This window comes from Capricornis sumatraensis, chromosome 2 (genome assembly GCF_032405125.1).
Source record: "Capricornis sumatraensis isolate serow.1 chromosome 2, serow.2, whole genome shotgun sequence".
Classification (NCBI taxonomy): domain Eukaryota; kingdom Metazoa; phylum Chordata; class Mammalia; order Artiodactyla; family Bovidae; genus Capricornis; species Capricornis sumatraensis.
The window spans coordinates 54,562,509-54,588,842 of NC_091070.1; the positions used below are offsets into that span (position 1 = coordinate 54,562,509).

The 26,334-nt window shown below is 36.7% G+C and overlaps 1 protein-coding gene across 4 annotated transcripts in view; it reads right to left on the minus strand.

The window, feature by feature from the left end:
* Positions 1–26,334, minus strand: part of VPS13C (vacuolar protein sorting 13 homolog C) — a 180,020-nt gene that overhangs the window by 59,705 nt on the left and 93,981 nt on the right. For all 4 annotated transcript variants that reach the window (XM_068965194.1, XM_068965193.1, XM_068965196.1 and 1 more), the window contains 12 exons: positions 23,449–23,585; positions 21,031–21,187; positions 19,582–19,661; positions 19,040–19,099; positions 18,221–18,377; positions 16,081–16,197; positions 12,623–12,726; positions 12,047–12,214; positions 10,287–10,591; positions 9,002–9,149; positions 6,451–6,601; positions 2,841–2,953 (listed from right to left, as the gene is read on the minus strand). In XM_068965194.1, coding sequence (XP_068821295.1) covers positions 2,841–2,953; positions 6,451–6,601; positions 9,002–9,149; positions 10,287–10,591; positions 12,047–12,214; positions 12,623–12,726; positions 16,081–16,197; positions 18,221–18,377; positions 19,040–19,099; positions 19,582–19,661; positions 21,031–21,187; positions 23,449–23,585 — 1,697 coding nt within the window. The remainder of the gene's footprint in view (positions 1–2,840; positions 2,954–6,450; positions 6,602–9,001; positions 9,150–10,286; positions 10,592–12,046; positions 12,215–12,622; positions 12,727–16,080; positions 16,198–18,220; positions 18,378–19,039; positions 19,100–19,581; positions 19,662–21,030; positions 21,188–23,448; positions 23,586–26,334) is intronic.

Sequence of the window (26,334 nt, forward strand, 5' to 3'; positions counted from 1 at the left end):
CACATCATGAGAAATGCTGGGCTGGAGGAAGCACAGGCTGGAATCAACATTGCTGGGAGAAATATCAGTAACTTCAGATATGCAGATGATACCACCCTTATGCCAGAAAGTGAAGAAGAACTAAAGAGCCTCTTGATGAAAGTGAAAGAGGAGAGTGAAAAAGCTGGCTTAAAGCTCAACATTCAGAAAATGAAAATCATGGCATCTGGTCCCATCACTTCATGGCAAATAGATGGGGAAACAGTGGAAACAGTGGCTGACTTTATTTTTCTGGGCTCCAAAATCACTGCAGATGGTGATTGCAGCCATGAAATTAAAAGACGCTTACTCCTTGGAAGAAAATTTATGACGAACTTAACATATTAAAAAGCAGAGACGTTACTTTGCCAACAAAGGTCCGTCTAGTCAAGGCTATGCTTTTTCCAGTGATCATGTATGGATGTGAGAGTTAAGACTATAAAGAAAGCTGAGCGCCGAAGAATTGATGCTTTTGAACTGTGGTGTTGAAGACTCTTGAGAGTCCCTTGGACTGCAAGGAGATCCAACCAGTCCATCCTAAAGGAAATCAGTCCTAAATATTCATTGGAAAGACTGATGTTGAAGCTGAAACTCCAATACTTTGGCCACCTGATGCAAAGAGCTGACTCATTGGAAAGGACCCTGATGCTGGGAAAGACTGAGGGCAGGAGGAGAAGGGGACAACAGAGGGTGAGACAGTTGGATGGCATCACCAACTCGATCGATATGGGTTTGGGTAAACTCCGGGAGTTGGTGATAGATAGGGAGGCCTGGCGTGCTGCGGTTCATGGGGTCGCAAAGAGTCAGACATGACGGAACGACTGAACTGAACTAAAGTGAATGTTCTTTTTTAATAAGTTAAAATTCATATAATGTAACACTGAATGTTTTCTAAGTAGAATGGGAATCTGTAAATGGCTACATGACATTGAGGAACCTGAACCTGTGCCAGTGTGTAAGTTGAATGACAACAAGCAAGGAAGCCACTGCAGTACTGTGTGAGCTAAGAAGCCTCAGATAATGCAGCAGCAAGAACTTCCAGGAAAGAACAGAATTTCACTCAAACTGACAGCACTTGGTGTCCAAATGAATAAAAAATGTCAACAAAGAAGGAAGTAAAAGAAAACAACAAGACTGTAAGGCTGGGCAGCCAGAATAATAGTACCGTAATCAAAATGAAGAATATATTTAATTGTTCATTTTGCATTACATCATTTCCTGATCTTTTATTAACATTAACATTAAACATTAGAAATTAAGGATGTCACCTCACAACAGTCAGAATGCCCATCATTAAAATATCTAGAAATAACAAACTGCTGGAGAGGGTATGGAGAAAAGGAAACCCTTCTGCACTGTTGGTGGGAATATAAACTGGTGCACCCACTATGGAAAATACTATGGAAGTTCCTTAGAAATTTAAAAATAGAGTTGCCACATGATCTAGCAATCACATGTCTAGGCACATAGCCAGACAGAAATACATTTGAAAAGATACAAGCACCTCTATGTTCATACGGCACTATTCACAATAGCCAAGATAAGGAAGCAACCATTGAATGGATAAAGAAGACATGGTACATATATACCATGGAATATGACTCAGCCATAAAAAGAATGAAACAATGCCTTCTGCAGCAACATGGATGGAATCAGAGATTATCATACTAAGTGAAGAAAGTCAGAAAGACAAATGCCATATAATATCACTTACATGTGGAATCTTAAAATGTGACACAAAGGAACGGATCTACAAAACAAAAACAGACTCACAGACGTAGAGAGCAGACTTGTAGCTGCCAAGGATTGGGAGTTTGGGAGGAGAAGATGCAAACTATTATACACAGGATGGATAAACAACAAGGCCCTACTGTCTACCACAGGAAACTATATTCAATATCTCCCGATACAGCATAACGCAAAAGAATATAAAAAATGAATATATATATGTATAACTGAAACACTATGCTATACAGCAGAAATGAATACAACATGGTAAATCAACTATACTTCAATAAAATTAAAAAAAAATAATTAATGTTGTCTATTGCACAAATGACAGATAATTGCTCAAGGTCCAAAAATAATAATATATGAATAGTGTATAACTCTTAGAAAACAATATAAAACATAACAAAACATATACATGGACATAAACAATAGATATAATACTTACAATAAGTGATTATTATGGGTATTATATTACATGCATGAATATTATGATATTAATTAACTGATATAATAAAAAGCATTTGTTAGAAGACATTATATAAAAAAGCTTCTGAAAAAAATATCAATGACACAGTATGTGGTTCAAATCATAATGGCACTAGACCTTGGTTCCTCAATTCACTCATCAGTATCCTTACCATATTACCTACTAAATAAAAAGTTTATTGAAGAAAAACATAATGAATGCTTATATATCATGGATAATCATAAATTTTAAAATAACCCTCTAAGGTTCCAAAGCCACGAAATTATTTTCCTTAAATAGTTGAATATGTACATATATATAACTATGTAATAAAACTGTACATATAGCTAATTATCCACATATAAAATATTTCTCCTAGAGCTAGGTCTAAATATTTTAGCACTGATATTACTTGGAAAAAAGTAAAAAGTTTTCCTAAGCCTAAAAAGATTAAAAACACTAAGTGCAAACAGAAAACAAGACCAATGCATACTCTGTAGGCCAAACAGAATTTAACAGACATCAATCTTGAGAAGAAAAATCACATCAAAAAAAATGATAATATTCTAAAATTGAATACCAAGAGCTAAGGACTTTCTCCTAGATATAGACTTTAACTACATACCTGGCTGGTATCATTGTTATACAGTACAATAGAAAGAGATTCAAAGTGAAAGTCAAACTGGAGAGTGACACTCTGGTCCAAAGCAAGCTTTGAGTCTGTCACATCTTCTTGTTCTGATGGTTCAAACATAAATAAGAAGATTAGTAAGCTTTTAAGCATGTATATGACTTTATACATATTTTGGAAGGATAGTAATTTATTATTCTAAATTTATATGATGCTTTCAAGAATTATTTAAATCCTGATGAAACAAGGAACAAAAATGGCAATATATTCCATAAATATTTAGTACAGGGAGGAATGTACACAGACTATCTACATTAAAAATAAAAAGACGGCCTGGCAAAGACTAGTAAGACAACTTTTCCTAAAAAGCCCTACAAACGCAAGCCTACTTCATTGTAGTCTATCATTATTAAAGCATTTCACTTAACTGGTTACAGGCCATTCCCAAGAGATTATGAAATTGGAGGCCAAGAAAAGTAAAATACTTTGTCCAAGAACAGACAGCTTGTCAGTAAAAGGTCCTCTGCTAGTGTAGTTCACGTCTCACTATCTTTAATTACCTATGTCATCCAATCCATTACCTTCGATAGAACAGAATATAACTCAAAAGCAGAGTTGAAGAGACCTCAGATATAATGTGGGACAGGGAGTCTCTGGTAATTTGAGGTGAAAGAGACTTCAAGAAGTAATGCAGTCTTATCCCTCATATTTAGACAAAAACTTTTTAGACAAAGAATACATAATGCTTTCAATCCTGCTTACAAAGTGATTCTGCGGTCTCTTTTGGAGATGGATTCTATTCTTTTGGTCATTTATAGGAAAGCCTATTCTTACATGTTACTGCAAGAGCAAACACAGCGTAACTCTAACTACATTAAGGCTTCTCCAAGGCGGAAAACGCCAGGCTTTTTCCCTTTACCTTTCCCGAAAATAAGTTACATTCCCATCTTCATTATCTCTGTAGTTTTTCCATCAGAACTTTTTTTGTTTTCCCAAGTACCACAGTAACTATACAGCTTGAACCAGGGACACAAACTGACCAGAGCTGAATATAGTGAGATTGTTAACCACATAAAGCTTGTCTGCCACAGTTTATTCATCCATACAGTACACAGTTCCTGTCTAACTACAGCAACAGCCTACTTATCTAGCATTTGTCTGCACGGCGGCATGAACTCAGCCTGCGGAGAGATGCAGGGAGGACTCACTAAATTCATATAGTGCTCACAAGTATCCTCAACCAAAAACCTTATTTTGCACACTGCTCTAGGCATTTGTTTATGACTTCAAAACACACCAGACCTAACTACAGGAGAAGCACTGCTGGCTTAGTATACTTACTGGCAGCTTAATTGACTGCTGCCATAACTAACAGTCAATGGACTTAAGCATGATAAAAGCACAGCAGTCTGGGGTCCTTTATTAAATGTACAAGGAATACTCCATCTCACTTTAGCCATGAAAATACTAATTTATTCACAGTCTAAAATAAAACACGATATTCACATAACAATTTTAAATGTTGAAAAACAGTAAAATTATAAAATTATTCCATATACTTGGCCAAGAAAGGAAAAAGGAACCTTCTATGTTAGAAAAATTGTCTTTTAAAAATGGCTGAATTTAAAAGGTTCAGTGCCTTTGAAAGATAACAAATTTAATAATCTGGAAAATTCCCTATGTATCTGACTATATCACTCCCCAGTGAAGACAGATAAGCAAAGCTGTTACTGAACAAGAATACCTTCCTATTTCATGGACCAGTCATCTGAGTATGACACCAGTTCCTTTTCTCTCTTAATTATTTTGGGATCTTACTATGCTGCATCCCTACTTTGCTTTTTCCCTCAAAGTATACTACCTCAGTTCAGAGCAGTTCATTGCAGTCACTCAGTCGTGTCCGACTCTTGCGACCCGATGAACCGCAGCACACCAGGCCTCCCTGTCCATCACCAACTCCTGGAGTCCACCCAAACCCATGTCCATCGAGTCGGTGATGCCATCCAACCATGTCATCCTCTGTCGTCCCGTGCCCTCGATCTTTCCCAGCATCAGGTGGCCAAAGTATTGGAGTTTCAGCTTCAACATCAGTCCTTCCAATGAACACCCAGGACTCATCTCCTTTAACATGGACTGGTTGGATCTCCTTGCAGTCCAAGGGACTCTCAAGAGTCTTCTCCAACACCATAGTTCAATAGCATCAATTCTTCTGCACTCAGCTTTCTTTATAGTCTAACTCTCACATCCATACATGATCACTGGAAAAACCATAGCCTTGACTAGACAGACGTTTGTTGACAAAGTAATGTCTCTGCTTTTTAACATGCTTTCTAGGTTGGTCATAACTTTCCTTCCAAGGAGTAAGTGTCTTGTAATTTCATGGCTGCAATCACCATCTGCAGTGATTTTGGAGCCCAAAAAATTAAAGTCAGCCACTGTTTCCACTGTTTCCCCATCAATTTGCCATGAAGTGATGGGACCAGATGCCATGATCTTCATTTTCTGAATGTTGAGCCTTAAGCCAACTTTTTCACTCTCCTCTTTCACATTCATCAAGAGGCTCTAGTTTTTCTTCACTTTCTGCCATAAGGGTGGTGTTATCTGCATATCTGATGTTATTGATATTCCTCCCAGCAATCTTGATTCCAGCCTGTGCTTCTTCCAGCCCAGTGTTTCTCACGATGTACTCTACATATAAGTTAAATAAGCAGGGTGACAATACACAGCTTTGACGTACTCCTTTTCCTATTTGGAACCAGTCTGTTGTTCCATGTCTAGGTCTAACTGCTGCTTCCTGACCTGCATACAGGTTTCTCAAGAGGCAGGTCAGGTGGTCTGGTATTCCTATCTCTTTCAGAATTTTCCCCAATTTATTGTGATCCACACACAGTCAAAGGCTTTGGCATAGTCAATAAAGCAGAAATAGATGTTTTTCTGGAACTCTCTTGCTTTTTCAATGATCCAGCGGATATTGGCAATTTGATCTCTGGTTCCTCTGCCTTTTCTAAAATCAGCTTGAACATCATGGAGTTCATGGTTCACGTATTACTAAAGCCTGGCTTGGAGAATTTTGAGCATTACTTTACTAGTGTGTGAGATGAGTGCAATTATGCAGTAGTTTTGAGCATTCTTTGGCATTGCCTTTCTTTGGGATTGGAATGAAAACTGACCTTTTCTAGTCCTGTGGCCATTGTTGAGTTTTCCAAATTTGCTGACATACTGAGTGCAGCACTTTCACAGCATCAGCTTTTAGGATCTGAAATAGTTCAACTGGAATTCCATCACCTCCACTAGCTTTGTTCATAGTGATACTACCTCAATGCCCCTTGAATTGGGCAAATTCAACTTTTACAAATAAAAGGCAAGCATGCATCATGCAGGCAACAAGAGGTGAGCCCTCCCTTTAGAGTAATGAGCCCACTTTCTTCCCCTGGGAGCTTCAAGACAGTCTCAGCCCCTTCTGATCTTCCACAGTAAATAATACAGCATTGGATCAGTTCACACCACATTACACTGGACAATTAAAAAACCGACTAAATATAAATATGGCATTAACATCTAATTCTTCTTAATAATCAAAGCAAAAATCTCCATCAATTTATACCTTTGAAGTGGTCAGGTCTGCTGGAAACGTCTTGTCTGACTCTCACAGCCTCCTGGGTAGACTGTGTAGGGCTTGGCTGTGAAGAAGCTTCTCCAAGATTCTCTAGCAAAATTTTCATTAAAACTGTTAAGTCGTCTCTACTGAGAGCAACCTAGAAACCAACAATTTACTGTTAATATAAAACAATAAATGATGCAAAATATCTATGTCTTAACTTATGGTCTGAAATTAACTGTTCATCTAACTAAAAACAACAAGCGAGTTGGGACCATAAATAGCAGGATGAAAGTATTTCATCTTGTATAGTATTAGACATTACTCCTATGTGTAAACACACTTTTGCCTCCACTCACATCCAAGTCCCTGCTTCCGGTACGCCCCTCCTGCTGCCTTAACTGATACTGTAACTCCTTCTGTTCTGGACCTGTGTTCCTCCCCCCTCTCCCTAGCTCCTCATCTCCATTCTGCTTCTGTCTCTTCTCATCCAGTACTGGCGTCCTCCTCCACATTGTTGACTCTCCCCAAAACTCAAAATAGGAAGAACGCTGTTCAGTTTCCAGTCTCCATCAAGAAGGAGAAAGATGCGCTCCTGCAGTGTAGTCTTATTCTCAGTACATGCGTGTCTGCATAGACTTAAATCATTTAACCTGTCAAGATGATGCCTCCTAGAACAGTAACAAATGCATCTGCACGGAACTGTTAAAAGCCAAAACACAGGCCAAGATGAACATCCTGCTAATCTCCAACCTTTATAAAAAGGGGATATGTGACAAAAAGAGAAAAAAAAAAGCAAGAGATTTTGAGTCAAGTAGATATGTGTCAACTATACCACTCTCAAGCTGTGCTGTTGGCTAAGTTTCTTTCTTAATCTTTAAAATAGGAATAATATCATCTTCCTCATCAGTGGCTGCAGAACAACATGAAGCTGCTAGAATAAACAAAGATGCTACTGGTTGTGCATTTCCCCTACACATATTGCACCTTCCCTGGTGGCTCAGAGGTAAAGAATTTGCCTGCCAATGCAGGAGATTCAGGTTCGATCCCTGGGTCAGGAAGATCCCCTGGAGAAGGAAATGGCAACCCAATCCAGTATTCTTGCCAGGGAAATCCCATGGACAGAGGAGCCAGATGGGCTACAATCCATAGTGTTGCAAGAGTCACACACGACTTAGCAACTAAATAACAGTAATAACCTACACCTAGCAATAGTGGTCTAAAAGGTCTTTTTGAAGTACCTAAAGCCAATCCAAACAGGCGCATTCACAGTACCTTTTCTTCTGAACACCACAGTACCCCATGCCCCTCAAATTGTGCCCCTATTACCAAGGACAACACCTGATTCCAAGCCTAAATGAAAGTGTGAGACGACAACCAGGGATTTCTTATTTGCTCCAAGTCCCAGTCCTTAGAAAACAGGTATCACTTTAACTCCCCAGAACTTCTTTCTATATTCATTCCCACTTGTGCTACCAACTGAGATATCAGAGCCTCCCGAAGAACAGCTAACTTCACCACCTCCTAGTATTTGAAAAGGATCCAATGTTAGTTCTGGGATCTAATCTGAGCAAGGGAGAATTTAAGAGAACAGTACTATGTCCTAGAATAGAAAAATCAATACTCTCAATAAACACATGCTCTTCTTTATGTATTTATTCATACTGCAGACAGGGATCTCTCATTCCTACAACAAGCCTCAATTTTAACATCCTCACTAGTAGAACTCAGCTCCTTTGACCCTTCTTGCTTTATCTTAGAACTAACTCTGAAATAGTCACAGATATCAAAACCCACTACTCTACCGAATTTTCACTCATCTTCCACACATTTTGTTTAGTCACTCCCTCTTTCCCTATCTCGTACTGCTTGGCTTCAGCAGTTTCACACACAGGCACACAAGAATCCCAAGGTTCCTACACTTTGGTGACCATCTTTGACCAGTATCATCTCTTCCTGTGAGCCTACCTACAACCTGCTAACTACAATATTAAAAATACTCCTGTTTATATGCTTACCAACGAAACATACTCACCTACTGAAAATGTCTGCTTTTCTAATTAAGAGTGTTTCTATACAGTAAAAATACTATTTAAGGTGCTTGGGATGTGGTAGCTAAATATCACTTTACAGGGACTTGCCTGGAGGTTCTATACTTAAGATTCTATACTTCCAATGCAGGGGGCACAGATTCAGTCCTTGGCTGGGGAACTAGGATCCCACATGCCATGTAGCATGGTCAAAAAAATTTTTTAATAAAATTTAAAATATCACTTTTCTTTTATAATTTACCTTAAAACTTGAACAGAATCTTCTAAAATTACTAATAATAATCTCAGTAGACTCCCTAGCTTTCAACCTCAGAGTTCTTGCTAGCTTCACCAAATATCCAACTAATAAGAAATAAAGAAAAGTGTGAAAAATTACGACACCTTCATTTTCAGTTAACAAAGCATTCCCTTTTAAACGGTTTATCACTTCTGATGTACACTAGAACTACACTGTGATCAATGACAAAAGTCTAGCTAACAAGCAATTATTTTATACATAAACCTACCTGCATAGGTTTTAGTTTTCCTTTTATCTCCATTCCTGGAATTTGCACGTACCATGATGCTGCTAAATTTCGCTGTATGTATAAAAGCATGTTGACTGGTTTTAAAATTTCAATGTCATGTTGTGGTGGGTCAGCCTGCAAAATTGTTCTGAAAGATGATTAAGAATTTATTTTATATTTCTAAAATCTACATTTTAAAATGAAGACTATCATCATATGTGTACCAGTTTCCACACAGCATTTTCCAAACACTAAAGGCTGCTATCGGAATTCTTTTAGAACATGCTTCTTGTCACAAATCAATCAGAATAAGTTTATAAAGCAGAGCTACATAAAAAAAGCCCATGCAATGCTGATTCCAAAGAAACAAACTGCATGAGTATGACTACTGCACTATTTACTATCTTTCCCAAAGACTAATAATAGCTACTAACCAATGTCACACAAACAAATGTTACATCCTCTTAAAACATCTCTGAAGGACAAAGAAAGTGGTGCTGTACTAAGCCCTTAGGTGTATGCTATTAGTACTTCTCCAAACTCAAAAGGAAAAGCTCACCAAACCTAGAAGTTAAACAAGCATATTGTAATAGTCATTTCTAGCCTGCCAGCCAACAAATATTTGAACCACCAAATAATTCATTCTTGTCATCCAACAGAGCCAACACTTTCCCATTTTGATTTGATTATCCATTAGATATCTTACTGAGAATTCCTAAATGTGACATGCTTTGGAAATAAGAAATAAATCTTAAATTTTATTACACTTTTAAGAAGTCTTTGTCCATGTACAGCTATGGGCAAAGCAAATAAATAAATATCTAAATTAAGTATTAACCATAATCTTATAATAGGAAATTTTTATAGATTAAAAAAACACATCACAAATTTAGTAAGACAAAGTATATATTCTATGAGGCCCATCACTATCAACCACTAACCAAAAACCAATGGTCAAAGTTTCATCATTAGAAGAAATAAGGAATATGAACCAAGAATCACTAGAGTATTTTACCCTGGCAATGAGTCTATGAAAATTCTATTTCTAGTAAGTAATACATGGTTGGGGCTTCCCTGGTGGCTCAGTGGTAACGAATCCACCTAAAATGCAGGTAACTCCTGGGTAGGGAAGATTCCCTGGAGAAAGAAATGGCAACCCACCCCAGTATTCTTGCCTGGGAAATCCCATGAAGAGAGGAGCCTGGCGGGCATAGCCATGGGATGGAATAAGAGTCGGACACAACTTAGCAACTAAACAATATGTAATTGGATTATATATTTATACCTGGACAGCTTTAGCTGAGTGAGTTGGATGTCCATTTTATCAATGACGGGGGGTAGAGAATGATGTCCCCTAGAAACTACATTAAATCGGTTTTCAACTGTGATTAAACCCAGATCTGCTATAATAGCATTAGGTGATACTGAAGACTGAGGAATGATAATAACTGGTGCTTTCAAGTTGATATCCATCAAAAGGCGGAAACTCTTTTCGGCCAAGTCTTTCATGCTGGAGGCAGCTCTTTCTGCAGCCTGGGCCGTAGCTGAGCTCAAAGCTTCTTTGGCAGTTTGAAAATTGTTAAGGAAGTTCTGTGGGAAAATACAGGTATTTAGAGTTTCCCCAAAAACAGGGATTTATTTCTTAAAGGAAAAACTTTTAAAAAGAGAAGCTAAATAAAAGAGGTGATGTAAAGGAGATGTTATTTATGACTCTGTACATGAAATAAAGTTTAGAAAGATACACTCTGACATATTAACATGAACAAGAGTCCCTTCATTTTACGTATTTCAGAATTATTTGTTTATTTACAAATTTTGGTAGCAATTTGTGTGTGTGTGTGTGTGTGTGTGAAAATAACAGTGTTTATTGAGGACTTGCTAAATGCTTTACATGTTTTTGTTTGTTTCATATTTTAAAATTTTATTTATTTAAATTAGAGGCTAATTACAATATTGTGATGGGTTTTGCCATACATCGACATGAAACCTCCCTTTCACTCATTTAAAACCTCCCTTTTACTCATTTAAAACCTCCCTTTTACTCATGAATGTTGGCCATTTTAATCAAAATTTACATAAAAAGATGGAGAAGAAAGCTTTATGGCTCCCAAAGTAGCTTTGAATCTGTACCTCTAGGTCATAGGAATAAAGTCTATGAAACTAAAGTTTAGAAACTAAGGTTTTGCCTGGTTATTTCTGAAGATTCTTTTCTTAAGTGTACTTCAACATGACTGTTTACAATCTTGCTATCACTAACAAGAGTCAAAAATTATTTATTTAGAGTAAGATACCATTCACCTCAATTTCAATTAAAAACAGAAAGACTTTTCCCAATAGAGAAAAGAACTGGAAGCATATTCTTGATGCACATCCATTAATAACACAGATGGCTTATTTAGTTGTTTATTTAACTAACCCCCCTCCAAATAAATTACTTTTCAGAAAAATAAAACATGATGGTTTACATAGAAACGTGTGATTTGAAAGCTTTGATTAACAGTCCTGCTAAAAGAAAGGCACAGGCAAATTAAACTCTTCGCTCCATGAAACTTACATGGAAATAAATAATTAAAAGAATTCTATGGCCTTGTTGATGATAATTATAATCAAAGCTGTCAGTTCCAGTATTAGCCCTTCCAATGCCTAATGATTTCCTTAAAGCATTCTTTTAGCTAAACATCTTTTAAGGGTATCTCAAAACAACTAAAACTGAAAAGCTGTAACTGAAACATCAGAAAGTATTTTCAAACTATGTAACTATGTTAAAGTTAAAGAATGATCCTTCATAGCTGGTTCAAACCAATGATAACCTGGAAAATCCCATGGATGGAGGAGCCTGGTAGGCTACAGCCCATGGGGTTGCAAAGGGTCGGACATGACTGAGCAACTTCACTTCACTTAATGATAACTGTAATAATTATTCAGCATTTGGGAGTTTATCACACAACCTTATTTAGTAAAGATTTTGACTAGCTAGATTCAGATACACAGGCAAAGATATTTCGGCTTCAATGAGAAACAAATATATTTTTAAAATAAACTTACCAAAAGAGACATGAAGAATTTATGAACATATACAATCTGAATACAACCCACTTTGAGACTAAGTTTGCCATCTACTTTAGACATATCAGCATAGGCCTTTCCTTCTGTGGCATCTGGATAAAGAGTCATTTCGAACCTAAAGACTTCATCTCCCAAAATAGAGACAGCCTAGAAGTATTAAATTAACTCATTATTACATCAAAAGAGTTGTATCACTGTATTACAAGGTTTCTTATTACAGAGTCCTTGACATATAAAGAAGCATCATTTGTATCCAAGCTTCAACAAAATGCTAGTTAAAAGCATTTAACTTGACAATAACATTTTCCTAAATCTATAAGAAAAACGTTCATCAATGGAGATACCAATCACTTAATTGGTCAAAAATAACTTTAACACATCATCTAGTCTATATACAATGGGATAGCAGACAATGACCATATTCACGGCCAATTCCCAACAAACGGCCTGACACATGAAAGATACTACATATACAATGAACAAATGACTAAAGACATCTCCAGACACAGAAAAACAAAAATAAATTTCAATACTGAAACATATTTTTTAAATTACCTTTTTGTGAATGGATGTTAAATCAACATTCGTAACAATGATATCCTTAAGTCTGGCAAACATGTCAGTCTGCTTTGGCCTCACAGAGACAGAGGCATCCATTCCTGGTGGGAAATACAACACTTTTAATCCAATCCAAATGAATGAATTCAGTGTTATTTAAATTCAATAATATACTACCAAGATAGAGAACAGATAAAACTGCTATTAGACATATGCAAAGTTACAACTTAGTTTTTAATAGCTTTTAAAAATTGTTTTGGCTGTGCCACGTGGCATGTTAGATCTCAGTTCCCCAGCCAGGGGTCAAAGCAGCTCTCCCTGCACTGGAAGGGCAGAAGCTTAACCACTGGACCACCAGGAAAGCTCCAAAGGTAACAACTGCTACATATGAGATACCTAATAAATATTACAATATCTTTCACTGCTACAAGCATCTCACCCATAACATCTGTGGAAATTTTAAAACAAAAGTAACCAAATTTCAAAGACAGTTAATCACAAGTCTCCAAACACAAATATCCTGGGCATTGCTGCTGCTACTAAGTCGCTTCAGTCGTGTCCGACTCTGTGCGACCCCAGAGACAGCAGCCCACCAGGCTCCCCAGTCCCTGGGATTCTCCAGGCAAGAACACTGGAGTGGGTTGCCATTTCCTTCTCCAATGCATGAAAGTGAAAAGTAAAAGTGAAGTCGCTCAGTCATGTTTGACTCTTTGCGACCCCATGGACTGCAGCCTACCAGACTCCTCCGTCCATGGGATTTTCCAGGCAAGAGTACTGGAGTGGGGCACCATTGCCTTCTCCATCCTGGGCATTAGCATGAACAAAATCAGTCATTTAGGACAACACCTAACATATGTTGAACAGTTATTTTATAAACATTATATAATGAAAACTATTAATCTGAAAACTAAGAATAAATATAATTTGATGAATAAATACTATTCTTTCTGCAACAAACTTTATCTTAAACACAATTCTCTCCAAAAATGCTTGTTGTTTTCATGATTTCTAAATGTATGATTTTTAAAAACACTTCTCAGAATGAATTGGAGAATGGCTACAGCTCAGCCCCAATAATGAACCTAGATCATTATTACGCTAATAAACAGATCCTTAGTAGTATTTGCTGAATGGAACTGATTTTTTAAACCCTGTTAACTGCTTATTATGTACATGACAGGCATCTTTCTTTATATATGCAAATATGCAAACTTAATCCTCACAACAATCCCATGAATAATTATTATAACAATGTCCATTTTATAGAAGAGGAAACTCAGGCATGGAAACATAAATTAACTTGCTCAAGGTCAACCAGTAAGTTTTAGAGCCAAAATCAGAACCTTGACAGGCTGTTCCAGAATCCATGGTACAATCTGAACTCATCTTTCTATCAGGCTGATGATGAGTAAAGTTTATAAAATTTCTTTTAGAAACCTCTTTTACTGATATTATATACACACAAAAGGCAAGGGCAATAGGACAATGACATTTTCTTTACTCAGTGAGATGCTAAGCTATTCATTTCTTCAGTTTGCATTCTGAAAATGCAAACAGAACATGAGACTAAATCTTAGACTTATTCTGAAAAAAATTTTTAAATATAAGAAATGTCTTATATCAGTCATGAATCATAACAAATTTACTTCTAACATTTCAAAGCATATCTCTGAAAAGTTTGCAGGAGTCTTCAATATAAATAAACCCAAAGATGACTCATGATGATCTAAAGGGGTGGGATGGTGGTGGGGGGAGGTTCAAGAGGGAGGGGATATATGTATACATATGGCTCAGATCATAAAGAATCTGCCTGCCAATGCAAGAGACCCAGGTTCAATCCCTGAGTTGGAAACTTCCTCTGGAGAAGGAAATGGCAACCCATTCCAGTATTCTTGCCTGGGAAATCCCATGGACACAGGAGCCTGGCAGGCTACAGTCCAGGGGGTGGCAAAGAGTCTGATGTAACTAAGCAACTAACACACTCACTTTTTCCAGCTCATTCACTTTTTTTTTTTTTAATGACTGTGCTGGGTCTTCACTGCCGCATTCAGGCTTTTTTCTAGTTGCGTTGACCAGGGGCTACTCTTCTTTGCAATGCTAGGGCTTCCTTCTCATTGTAGTGGCTTCTCTTGTTGTGCAGCACAGGCTCTGGAGTGCACAGGCTTCAGCAGTTCTGGTGCAAGGGCTCAGTAGTTGTGGTTCCCAGGCTCCAGAGTACAGGCTCAATAGTTGTGGAGCTGCTCCACAGCCTGTGGTATCTTCTTGGAACAGGGGTTGAACCCCTGTCTCTTGCACTAGCAGGCTAATTCTTTACCACTAAGTCACCAGGGAAGCCTACTGATTCACTTTTTTGTACAGCAGAAACTAACACAACATTGTAAAGCAACTATACTCCAATAAAATATTTTTAAAATAAATAAATAGGGCTTCCCTGGTGGTTCAGCAGGAAAGAATCTGCCTGCAATGCAGGATATGTGTGCAGGAAACACGGGTTTGATCCCTGGTTCGGGAAGATCCCCTAGAGAAAGAAATGGCAACCCACTCTAGTATTCTTTCCTGAGTAATCCCATGGGCAAAGAAGCCTGGCAGGCTACAGTCCATGAGGTCTCTAAAGAGTCAGATGCAACTTAGCAACTAAACAATAAATACATAGTGAAGTTTACCATTTAGAAAATAAATGGAAAGTCATATCATGTTAATAAATGAGAAAACTCAATATCATTAAGATATCAATTCTCCCTAAATTGGTCTACAGATGCAATGCAATTCCAATAAAAATACTACAAGGCTAAGAAAAAAAATACTACAAAGCTTTTTGTTGCAATTGGCTGCTGTCCTTGAAGTCGCTAAGTCATGTTCAACTCTTTGTAACCCCACAGACCATTGCACACCAGACTCATCTGTCCTACACTATCTCCTGGAGTTTGCTCAAATTCATGTCCATTGAGTCGGTGATGCTATCTAACCATCTCATCCTCTGCCGTCTTCTATTCTTTTTGCCTTCAATCTTTCCCAGCATCAGGGTCTTTTCCAAGAGTCGGCTCTTTGCATCAGGTGGTCAAAATACTGGACCTTTAGCTTCAGCATCGGTCCTTCCAATGAATATTCAGGGTTGATTTCCTTTAGAATGGACTGGTTTGATCTTCCAGTCCAAGGAACCAAGAGTCTTCTTCAACACCACAATTTGAAAGCATCAATTCTTCGGCACTCAGCTTTCTTCATGGACCAACTCTCACAATTGTGAAGTTGGAAAGCTAATGGTAAAATTTAAATGGAAATGCAAAGAATGTGGAATAGCCAATCAGATGAGGGGAAAAATATAATTTTACTGTTACTGAAATCTTGGGAAAAAAAAAAAAGACAAGCCATGAGAAATCTACCATGCAACAAGCTCATTCTTCCTGAAGGTCTATGTAAAGAAACAAAAATACCTACGCCAAGGAATAACTACTTACCACGTATTCTAATATCTGCAATGTTACACTTCTGATCACAGACAAAAACATTAAATGCATTTAATTTAGCAGTGACCTTTAAATCAAACACATCGTCTTGAGAAGAGTTGCTGGATACTGAAAAGTAAAAAAATCCTTGTGATCAGCAAAATGTAAAGATGATATAGCACATAAAATAATCTCAAATTCACTAAAGTACAATATGAACTGTGAAGAACCAAAAAGGTCTCCATTAAGATTATACATAATATTATTTTTAAAACAATTTTCAAATGCCAATCAGACAAAAACTAGCATTTTTCTGTTCAAATTAAAAATAAAGGCAATCTTTATTAGCACCTGGTAAGTACAACTCTGTTAGATGGAAAACTTTACTATAACTTTTCTCCTAGGAAACAAAGAAAAATCCCTATAATAGAATTCTAGGATTCCAATGGAGATAAATTTTGATTTGGAACTTCTTTTCACATCATATATTAGATCAAAGAAAAATATTTCATGAAAAACTGAAATGGTAAATTAGTAAAAATATGTATTATTAACTATTACACATACAACACATGTTATTAACTACACAGCCAATTTCTCTAGACTGTATTCTGTTTCTCCATGAAGAATCCTAAGATAAAGTTTGTAAGAAATGAACATAAAGAGCTAAAGGTAAGGAACAAAAAGTTACTTTATAACATGTATTTGTGTCTGTGTACATGTGTCTAAGAAACACAATCAAATGGATTCCCTTAATCTATTTTAGTTCAAGTCCTGATTGATAAATATAATTTCTTAGAGACGTGTCTTGACTGAAGTAAACGATGTTTCTTATAAAACTGTATAAGTATGGGGACATCAGTCCTTAATCACCAAGATGATAAAAGAGTTAACACATATATATGGAATTTAGAAAGATGGCAATGATGACCCTGTATGCAAGACAGCAAAAAAGACACAGATGTGTATAGCGGACTTTTGGACTCAGAGGGAGAGGGAGAGGGTGGGATGATTTGGGAGAATGGCATTGAAACATGTATACTATCATGTAAGAATCGAATCGCCAGTCTATGCCCGATGCAGGATACAGCATGCTTGGGGCTGGTGCACGGGGATGACCCAGAGGGATGTTGTGGGGAGGGAGGTGGGAGGGGGGTTCATGTTTGGGATCGCATGTACACCCATGGTGGATTCATGTCAATGTATGGCAAAACCAATATAGTATTGTAAAGTAAAATAAAGTAAAAATAAAAATTTAAAAAAAAAAAATAATAATAATAAAAGCGTTTGTTTTTTTTCTCCCTTAAAATTTAAAGTAGCATAATCAAACCATAAAAAAAACAGCTATACAGCATAACTAAAATATTGTTTCTTTGGATTAGGATTTTTTTATAGTTTACTGTGAGCTTAAATATTCCCTGTATCAGATCTAGTATTACTAACAGCTTTATACTTTAAAGATGCCAGTAATATAGATATAATGCAAACAGATAATGGTCTGAAAATTAAATGGCCAGATGTTAGATACTCACATCATATGATATGAAAGAAAAGTAATTAAAATAACATTTGACTTAAAAACGGGCACACGTTCACTCAGGCTACACCACATCTAATATTTCAAGGCACAAGTCCTGGCATGTGCCTGTATCTCTATGTGACTTAAATACAGTTTTGGTTTGAAACCGAAGTGAGTCTGTCTCTGCCATGAGATTGTTCCTTTTGTGTCTTGCGAAGCTTAAACCTGTGGAGTACCAGGTAGTTTTAACTGACTGAAACGGGCCTTTGTTACTATGCATGACTGTGATCATACTTTAATTTCTTCCTTTCTCACTTTCACTAGAGTGAAGGCTATGGGCACATCAATGCAAAGTATATACTTTATGAAAAAGCAAGGCAGTGAAATCAAATATGAATACATGATTAATATTAAACACTTATTTAAAATCTCTCTCTAAATTTATATCAATACCATAAGAGTAAAATCTGCTTTCTTTTGAAACCAACATAATCTGTTAAAGCACAGGAAACATTAAGGTGCTAAATGGTCATCTTAGCTTAAAAATACAAGTTATTCAGTTCAGTTCAGTTATCACATATGATTATTAAAGTTCAGGTAGAAAGTATGAGACCATGACTCAAAAGTTAATACCAGTTTTGGCAATGATACTTCTGGACTCCCCCATAAGTGGTTTCAGCTCCGAGTCCTTCTTAGAAGGTTCAGAGGATGGAACAGCAGAGGACAAAAAATCCATGAAGGACAGTAAAGCTTCCAAATGAAGAACTAAGTCTAACGATGAAAATGAAACCTAAGATAATGAACAATTAGAGAGGCAAATTTCAGATATGGAAACATTTTTATGTCAAACTTCAACATATACAAGTAGCCCAAGAATAGTTCAACCAAGGACCTTTTTTACTTGAGAAAGAATTCACTATTACTTTGTTAATCCTTTACCAGACAATAAACTAACACTGCCAACTTCCACACATGACCATACTTCTAACCTCAACAGAACTTGATAACTTTTAAGTAAAGATTTAAGAAGTATTATCAGCCTTAGCTCAGTCCCCTTACAGATGGTTCCAAGGAATTTCTGTACTGAGCCATACTTTCTGCCTGACCCTTAATTTTTTTTCTAATCCTAAAGTCAGTTAACAATTCAAGCGCTTAATGCTTCCATTAATAGGACGTCAATTCCCTTAAAAATGTATTATTTTGTCCTCAACAAGGAATCATTAATTTGTACCTGGGAAACAAATAATCTTTTAGGAAATCAAATAAACTTTTGTAATAATTTTATCTCAGCTCTATATTCATTTCTTCCATCTACAAGATTAGATCTTTTATTATTATTACCACTCTTCCTCTAATTTTAGAACTCACAATCTCACAGCTAAAGATGGCTTTGAAGCTATATTTAATCATTAACAGATACCCTAGCCTTATAGTGAGTTAGAAAAGACATACCTCAAGTGTTTGTTTGGTATTGTCATGAGTAGTTTTAAATTCTGGTCCATCAATGTCTGCCTACAAATAATGGAGGATTAAATCACCAGGTTGGAAACAATAAAAATTCACACATTGCAAAATATATATACATGTAGTCTTTACTTCTCAAAGCATGCTATGAAAACACTATAAACATATTTTTTAAAGCAAAGAAGAATATGCCCAAGACATGACCACATAAGTAATCGTCACGTTCTGTAAAAGCAAAATCCCAAACTAGGAAGAAATGCTAAAGGTAGGGAAAATGCTAGTTCATCTGGATTATATTTTGTTTCAAATCACAATGGAACTTTGTGTACTTTCACTTATTCAAAAACATACGATTAACTCTGAAGGTTACTGAAATGATCTAGGACTGTCAGATGCTTGCATATTGCACTATAATCAACCAGTTTTAGAATAAAAAATTTTAGGGGAAAAAACTGAGACATTAAATATGGGGGAACTATATAACTTCATACATTCAAATATTACACAATTTTAGAAATGAAACTAGGTACCTTTGTCAATAACATTTTCAGAAGGGGTTCATCTGTTACATTGGAAGAGTCAATAATGTGAAGAGGTCCTCCTTTAGAGTCTAGAAGAGAAAGAGAGATCATTAAGTCTTTTAGATATTTCAAATATATTAAAAACAGATCAGCCAGATACACAAGATATACATTTCTCAAACCCCAAGAGTTGGGTGGTGCAGTGGATAAGAATCCACCTGCCAGTGTAGAGGACACAGGTTCCATCCCTGGTCTGGGAAGATTTCACAATGCTGTGCGCCCTAGGGCACTTGAGCTAAAACTACTGAGCCTATGTGCTGCAACTACTGAAGCCTGTGTGCCCAAGAGCCCGCATTCCACAACTACTGAACCTGCGGGCTGCAATTACTGAAGCCCTTGAACCTAGAGGCTGTGCTCTGCAACAAGAGAAGCCCCCACAACAAGAAGTCCCGTGCACCAGAACAAAGAGGAGCCCCAGCTCACCCCAACTAGAGAAAGCATAAGCAAAGCAATGTAGACCCAGTGCAGACAAAAAAAAAAGAAAAGAAAAGAAATTTTTAAAGAATTCAAGAGTTGCATGCTAAAAATGGTGACTTTTACTATATGTATCATATCTCAGTAAAACTGGCTTTGAAATAAAATCCGAGATACTCCACAAAGACAAAAAACCAGCCCTAGCCAATTACAAATGATACAATATTTGGTACTACTGGTATTACTTATTTCAACAAATAAGAATATATTAAAGGACAAAGCTATAAAATACTTAAACTAGGGATTATTCTCACTACAAGTGTGCTTTACTTAAAGTGACCCCATAGAATTCCAATGAACTTTAAATACCCATATTAACTTTAAAAGTTACTTTGGTGCAATTTAGAAAGTGAATTTGAAAGGTTGAAGAGACTACAAAAGAATGCAAACTTTTTCCTCTATATATGTCTGTATTGCCTGTTATTTTTTACAAGTATATATTAGTATTATTAAACACAAAAAACACTGCTGTAATTTAAAAATAAATTTAAAAATCAAACAAAAAATTTACTTTCTAGTAAACTAACTCACCTTTCAAAAAGGGTCCCTGGGCTCTATACCTGGGTATTGCACTTGGATTGTGATTTCCTAATGTGTCAGTTCACAGAGAACAGTTATAACATAATGTTGCCTTTTACAAGTTCTGAAGTGTTTTGTATAGACACTGGAGACATAGGCCTCATTCTTCTTTTAGATATATTCTACTTTGTGCTAAATACTTAGATATAGACTTACTTTATGATCAATTACTACACAGATAATGAATTTTTAATTTTTAAATATCAAATTACTTTCTCTTAAATGTAATAAATTTAAACTAATTAAATAATTACGGTGACACTAATAGATATGCTTAAAGTTTATAAAAAGGTAGGGACCTCTGCCTACTACATGTACAATTTACAGACTATACTTCATACTTACCAGTGAACTCAAAGCAGCGCATGCTAATCTTTTTTAGATAAGCTTCAGCAGTCAGGTCATAGGCTTTAACTCTAGCTTCCAGTCCAAGCTGCAGGACATTTAGTTCATGTAAAGGCCTTCCTTTCTTTTCTGCTTTTTCCATCAAAGTAATCACAACCTAGAAAAAGACACAAGTATTACCACAAACTATTTCACTAATATACAATGAAGATATAAGTTAACAATTTAATAACCATCCAGAGTGATATAATAAATAATTCACCCAATGTAAAGATGTGCACTTCTATTTGTGTCTGGAAATTGCCTAGGGTTATTTACTTTGGAGGTACACTTTCCTGTTCAGACTTTTAAAGCATAGCCAACATATTCTAGTGGATTTCAAGACAGCTATGAAAAAAAAAAAGTGGTTCTGCCTAATTCCCAGAAGTCCTAGTCTGATGGATGGTGTCAGACTAAATCTCAAAGTCTGAGATATACAGTCAATTTTTAAACTACTCCTAAGGCAAGGTTTCTCAGCCTTGGCACCAATGACATCTGGGGCTGGATCATCCTTTCCAGGGAGGGGCAGTCCCAAGCACTATAGGCTGTCCAGTGGCATCACCGGCCTCTACCCACTGGCTGCCAGTAGCCCCCTCTCTCAGGATGGCAACAAGCAAAAATCTCTCCAGATGATGCCTATTATCAGCAAATTGCTTCCTCCCACCCTAATCACGGTCCTCGCAAAGACAACTGTAATTACATGTATCACAAATGATATTAAAAAGGATTTATGGGTTTTTCTATGTACATATGTTAATGAAGCCCATTTGCAAATAGAATGATTCATCTATCAATGTTTCAATTATCAAAGCTTAAAAATCTTCAATAACTTAATATCACAAGAAAAACAGCAGAGGTTTAACATTAGGTAAGTTTGTTTCAAAGCATATATTTCAGATTTTAAAAGTAGCATTCATTTGTTTAAAAATTTATTATGCTTAACTCAAGAGACAGAATATAACCTCTACACAACTATTTAATGATGAAGGGATTTTTAGAGGAAATTTTTTTCTTCCAAGTCCCTCTATGTGTGACGCTTTCCCACATATAAACATGTTTATGTCTGGTTCCTGTCTCTACCCTGTCCCAGTCCCCTTCCTGAATCCTGTTTCTCAGACTCCATATTATTACTCTTTAAAAACGCAACCCAAATCTCACTTCCTCCAGCAAACTTTCCTGATCCTCTTAGACTGCTTAATGCCCTCTTCCCACTATGAGGCCACCAAGGATGGAAACCACCTGCCTTGGCCGGTCATGATGATAACCGCTTGCCTGAACTGTCTCACAACAGAATGTCCAATAAGGAAAACAGAGCTTCCCCTGAAAACTAATGGAGAGAATTCAGGATAAAAGCAGATAAGAGGAGGAAGGAGACGCCAGCAAATGAGCCCAGAAGAACTCAGGCAGGGCCAAAAGGAGGAGGGAGGAGCCAATGCGTCCAGCCAACCTCCCAGAAGCCCTCACACTGCTGTCGACACTGGCCGAGTCACGCGCGCACCATCAGGAAGACCGAGTCACCAAACGTACCTGATGAGCAAGATGACTGACCAGAGATAGCCTGGAAACTAACCCCACTACCATAAACCAGAGACTGGCAACCATGTGATGGAACGCGTCTCCTAGTTCCCTTACTCTATGGCTCTTGGTCCAGGCACCTCTTCCCAATAGAGTCTCTTGTGTTGTCAGGATACGTCTCCTCAGACAATATATTACTGAGTGTTAGACAAGAGCCCACTCTGGAACCCTGGAAAGGGTCCCCCATCCTGTAACACTATCACTGCCACAAGCTCCCTAGGTACATTTTTAGTGGGAATTACAAAAATGTAATTACTGGGAATGTAATTTAATGGGAATATTACAAAAATGTTAATAGTTTTCTTGTTTGAGTTGAGTCTATGCCTTTTACCTCTGTTTCCTTAGCACTCAGCACATGCAATGAGTATTTGATACATGTGTGAATACAGAAGAGGAAAATTCATTTACTCTTTCCTTAAGAATCTGCAGATGGACAGCAGACTAAAAATAAGATAACATCTTTTAAATTTATACACATTTTATTCTATTGTATTAATGGTTACTAAAATTTGCAAAGAATTTTCTCAGTCCTTTTCCTGTCTTTCCTATACAAAACCCAAAGCAAGCCACATTCCATCTGTCCTAAATTCATTTGAAAAATGTGTTAGAGGGCATACTACCATTTTGTCTGTGAAATATTATATCCTCCAAATATAACTCATCTTTAACAAATGCTCAAATTTATAAACATTACATCTACATACAAATTACAAATAGCCTATGTAAGATATTTTTAGTACAGTTAATTCCAAATATCCATTATTTATTCACCTCATTTTATAAAAACAGATGAAAATTACACACCTCTTTAATTTCAAAATTCAACAGCATATTAATGATGTCTACAGATTTTATTTCTTCCACTCCAGCTGTTGAAGTATCTTGAGAAATATGCACATCTTGTTTTAATGTAGAGATTTCAAGTGGCTCTTTAATTTCACCTAAAGATGTTTAAAAGAAATTCATTTACCTCTATTCACACATTTCCTACATGAATACTCAATGAGGACTTAGACAAGTACTCCAGACTTGGTGCAAGCATTCACAATCTACAAATCACAATTATACAGCCCCAGCTCTTAGAGAGCTCAGTTTAGTAGAAGATACATATATACACACATATATATAGTACAAACAAAATAAGCAGGCTTCAACTGCTTATTAAATAGACACATTAAATAGACAAATGTTGACAGAATCTATGTAAGCAGATAGAAACCACGTAACTAGGCAAGACACTGCCATGAGATCAAGAAAGTCTTCACAGGAGAGTTATCACTCAAGCAGAACTGGGGAGGATCTCCTCAAACAGAGGAGACATTCTAAGAATAAAGTAAGAGGTAGCAGAAAAATCACAGAGAAAGAACACATCGGGACAGGTTTTGCAAACAGAATGGAGTTTGACATGGTTAAATCATGAGGAGAATAACAAGAATGAAGGTTTGACAAGAAAAACAGCTGAAGCTTCTTATGCCATACCAAGAACAAAAAGTAAAACCTATGAGCTTGTTGTCCTGAAATTCATACCCTGAAACACAACAAAATGTGCTTTCCAAACTGTAACACACAACGCTAGTAACAGCGACCACTTGCTACGTACTTACCTCTGCGTAGGATGCTGTGCTAACAGATGTGCGTGGGCTAGCACAGTTAACTCTCCTAACAATACTCTGAGGTAAAAACTTTATTGTTCTCACTTCCCAGATGAGCAAACTGAGGTCCCAACAGACTCAGTACCCTGCTTAGTGTTTTCCATATGGAAAACCACTGCTGTTAATTACTACCTTTGAGAAAGCAAAACACAGGGCAAGGTTTCTTAACTATCACCTTATTTTAGCACTGTTTCAGGCATAATGTGATCCAGGGGAAATAATTCTAGCAAATATTTTGCTTTTAGAAAACAATTTCTAAAATAGGCAAAGATTTCTTAAATATAAAATTAAAAGCCCTCATCATTTAAAAAATATGTATTAGAGTTCATTAAAAGTAACTAATTCTATTAAACAGAAGGCCCATTAAGAGTGAAAATGTAAACCACAGATAGAGAGAAGACATTTCTACACATATACTAACATGTATACATATAGCAAACGTAACCAGCAAAGGGCTCCTATCCAGAATGAATAAATAATTCCCATACACCAATGAGAAAAAAAGACCACACCCAATAAAAACGGTCAATAGACCTGAACGTGTGCGTAGTCGCTCAGTCGTATTTGACTCTTTGCAACCCCATGGACGGTAGCCTGCCAGGCTCCCCTGTCCATAGAATTTACCAAGTAACAATTCTGGAGTGGGTTTGCCATTTCCTTCTCCAGAGGATCATCCCGACCCAGGGATCGAACCTGCATCTCTTTCGTCTCCTGCAATGGCAGGTGGATTCTTCACCACTGAGCACCTAGGAAGCCCCCATACTACACTTGATCTTAGTCCAAAGGCTGAGAAGACTTGAATGATCATGTCGAAAAAGAGAATATCCAAATAACCAATAAGCATATGAAAAGATCCTCAATTTCATTAGTTACCAAGGAATAAATAAAAACCAAAGACTGACAATGGCCTTCCCAGTGAGAATGTGAAAAAGCTGCAACTCTCATAACCAGCTGGTAGCAAAGTAAACTGATTCAACCACTTGGAAAACTGATCAGGATAACCTGGCACAAGTTCCTGAAGCTAAATGTAAGCTAACATATAAGCCAGTAGTTCTACCCTTAGTTGTATGTTCAAAACAAAAAAAGTAATATAACTGTACCAAAAGATTGTGTGATAACTTTCATAGCAACTTTACTCGCGATAGTCAAAACCCGGAAACAGGAATAAAAGGAACAAACTAGTGCTAGATATTCCGACAGATGAATCCCAGAAACTATTGAATGAAAGAAGCCAAAAAAGAAAGAGTAATTTTTGTATGATTCCACTTATATGAAATTCAAAAAGAGGGAAAACTACTCTATCCATGGTATTACAAACTAGAATGGCAGTAACTTCTGGATAGATCTTAGGGGAGGGTGGGAGTTTGGTACTGACCAGGAAAGAGCATAGGGAGGGCTTTAGGGTTCAGTGCTGGAAATGTTTTATATCTTATTCATGGTGATTGTACCAGTGTAGCCACATATAAATGAGCTTACTGAATTGTACATTTTGCTATATGTATTAACATACTGTAAAAAAAAAAGATACCCCCTGTAGTTTCTTCATTGTGTGTGTTTGTTATTGTTGTTATTGTTGTTTCTGAGATACAACTGACTTAAATTATTGAACCCAAACCCAAAGTTGGTGCTCTGTGACAACCTGCAGGGGACAGGGTGGGAAGGAAGGTGGGAAGGGTGCACGAGGGAGGGGACACATGTATCCCTACGGCCAATTCATGTTGATAAATGGCAATAACCATCACAATATTGTAAAGTAACTATCCTCCAATTAGAATTTAAAAATATTGTATTAGTTTTAGGTACAAAAAAAAAAAAAAACCTCTTGAAAATAGAAAAAAAATACAGTGGTATACCATTTTTCACTCAGCAAACTGGCAAAAATTTTTAAATCTGATAATATGCTGGGTTAGAGAAGGCACAGAAAAACAACCTGATGGGAGTACAAAGCACTCATACTCATTTTGCGTATAAGTTCTATGTGGTTCAACTGTCAAAACAATAAGTGAAATTAAATTACATGTACTAATTAAATTATTAT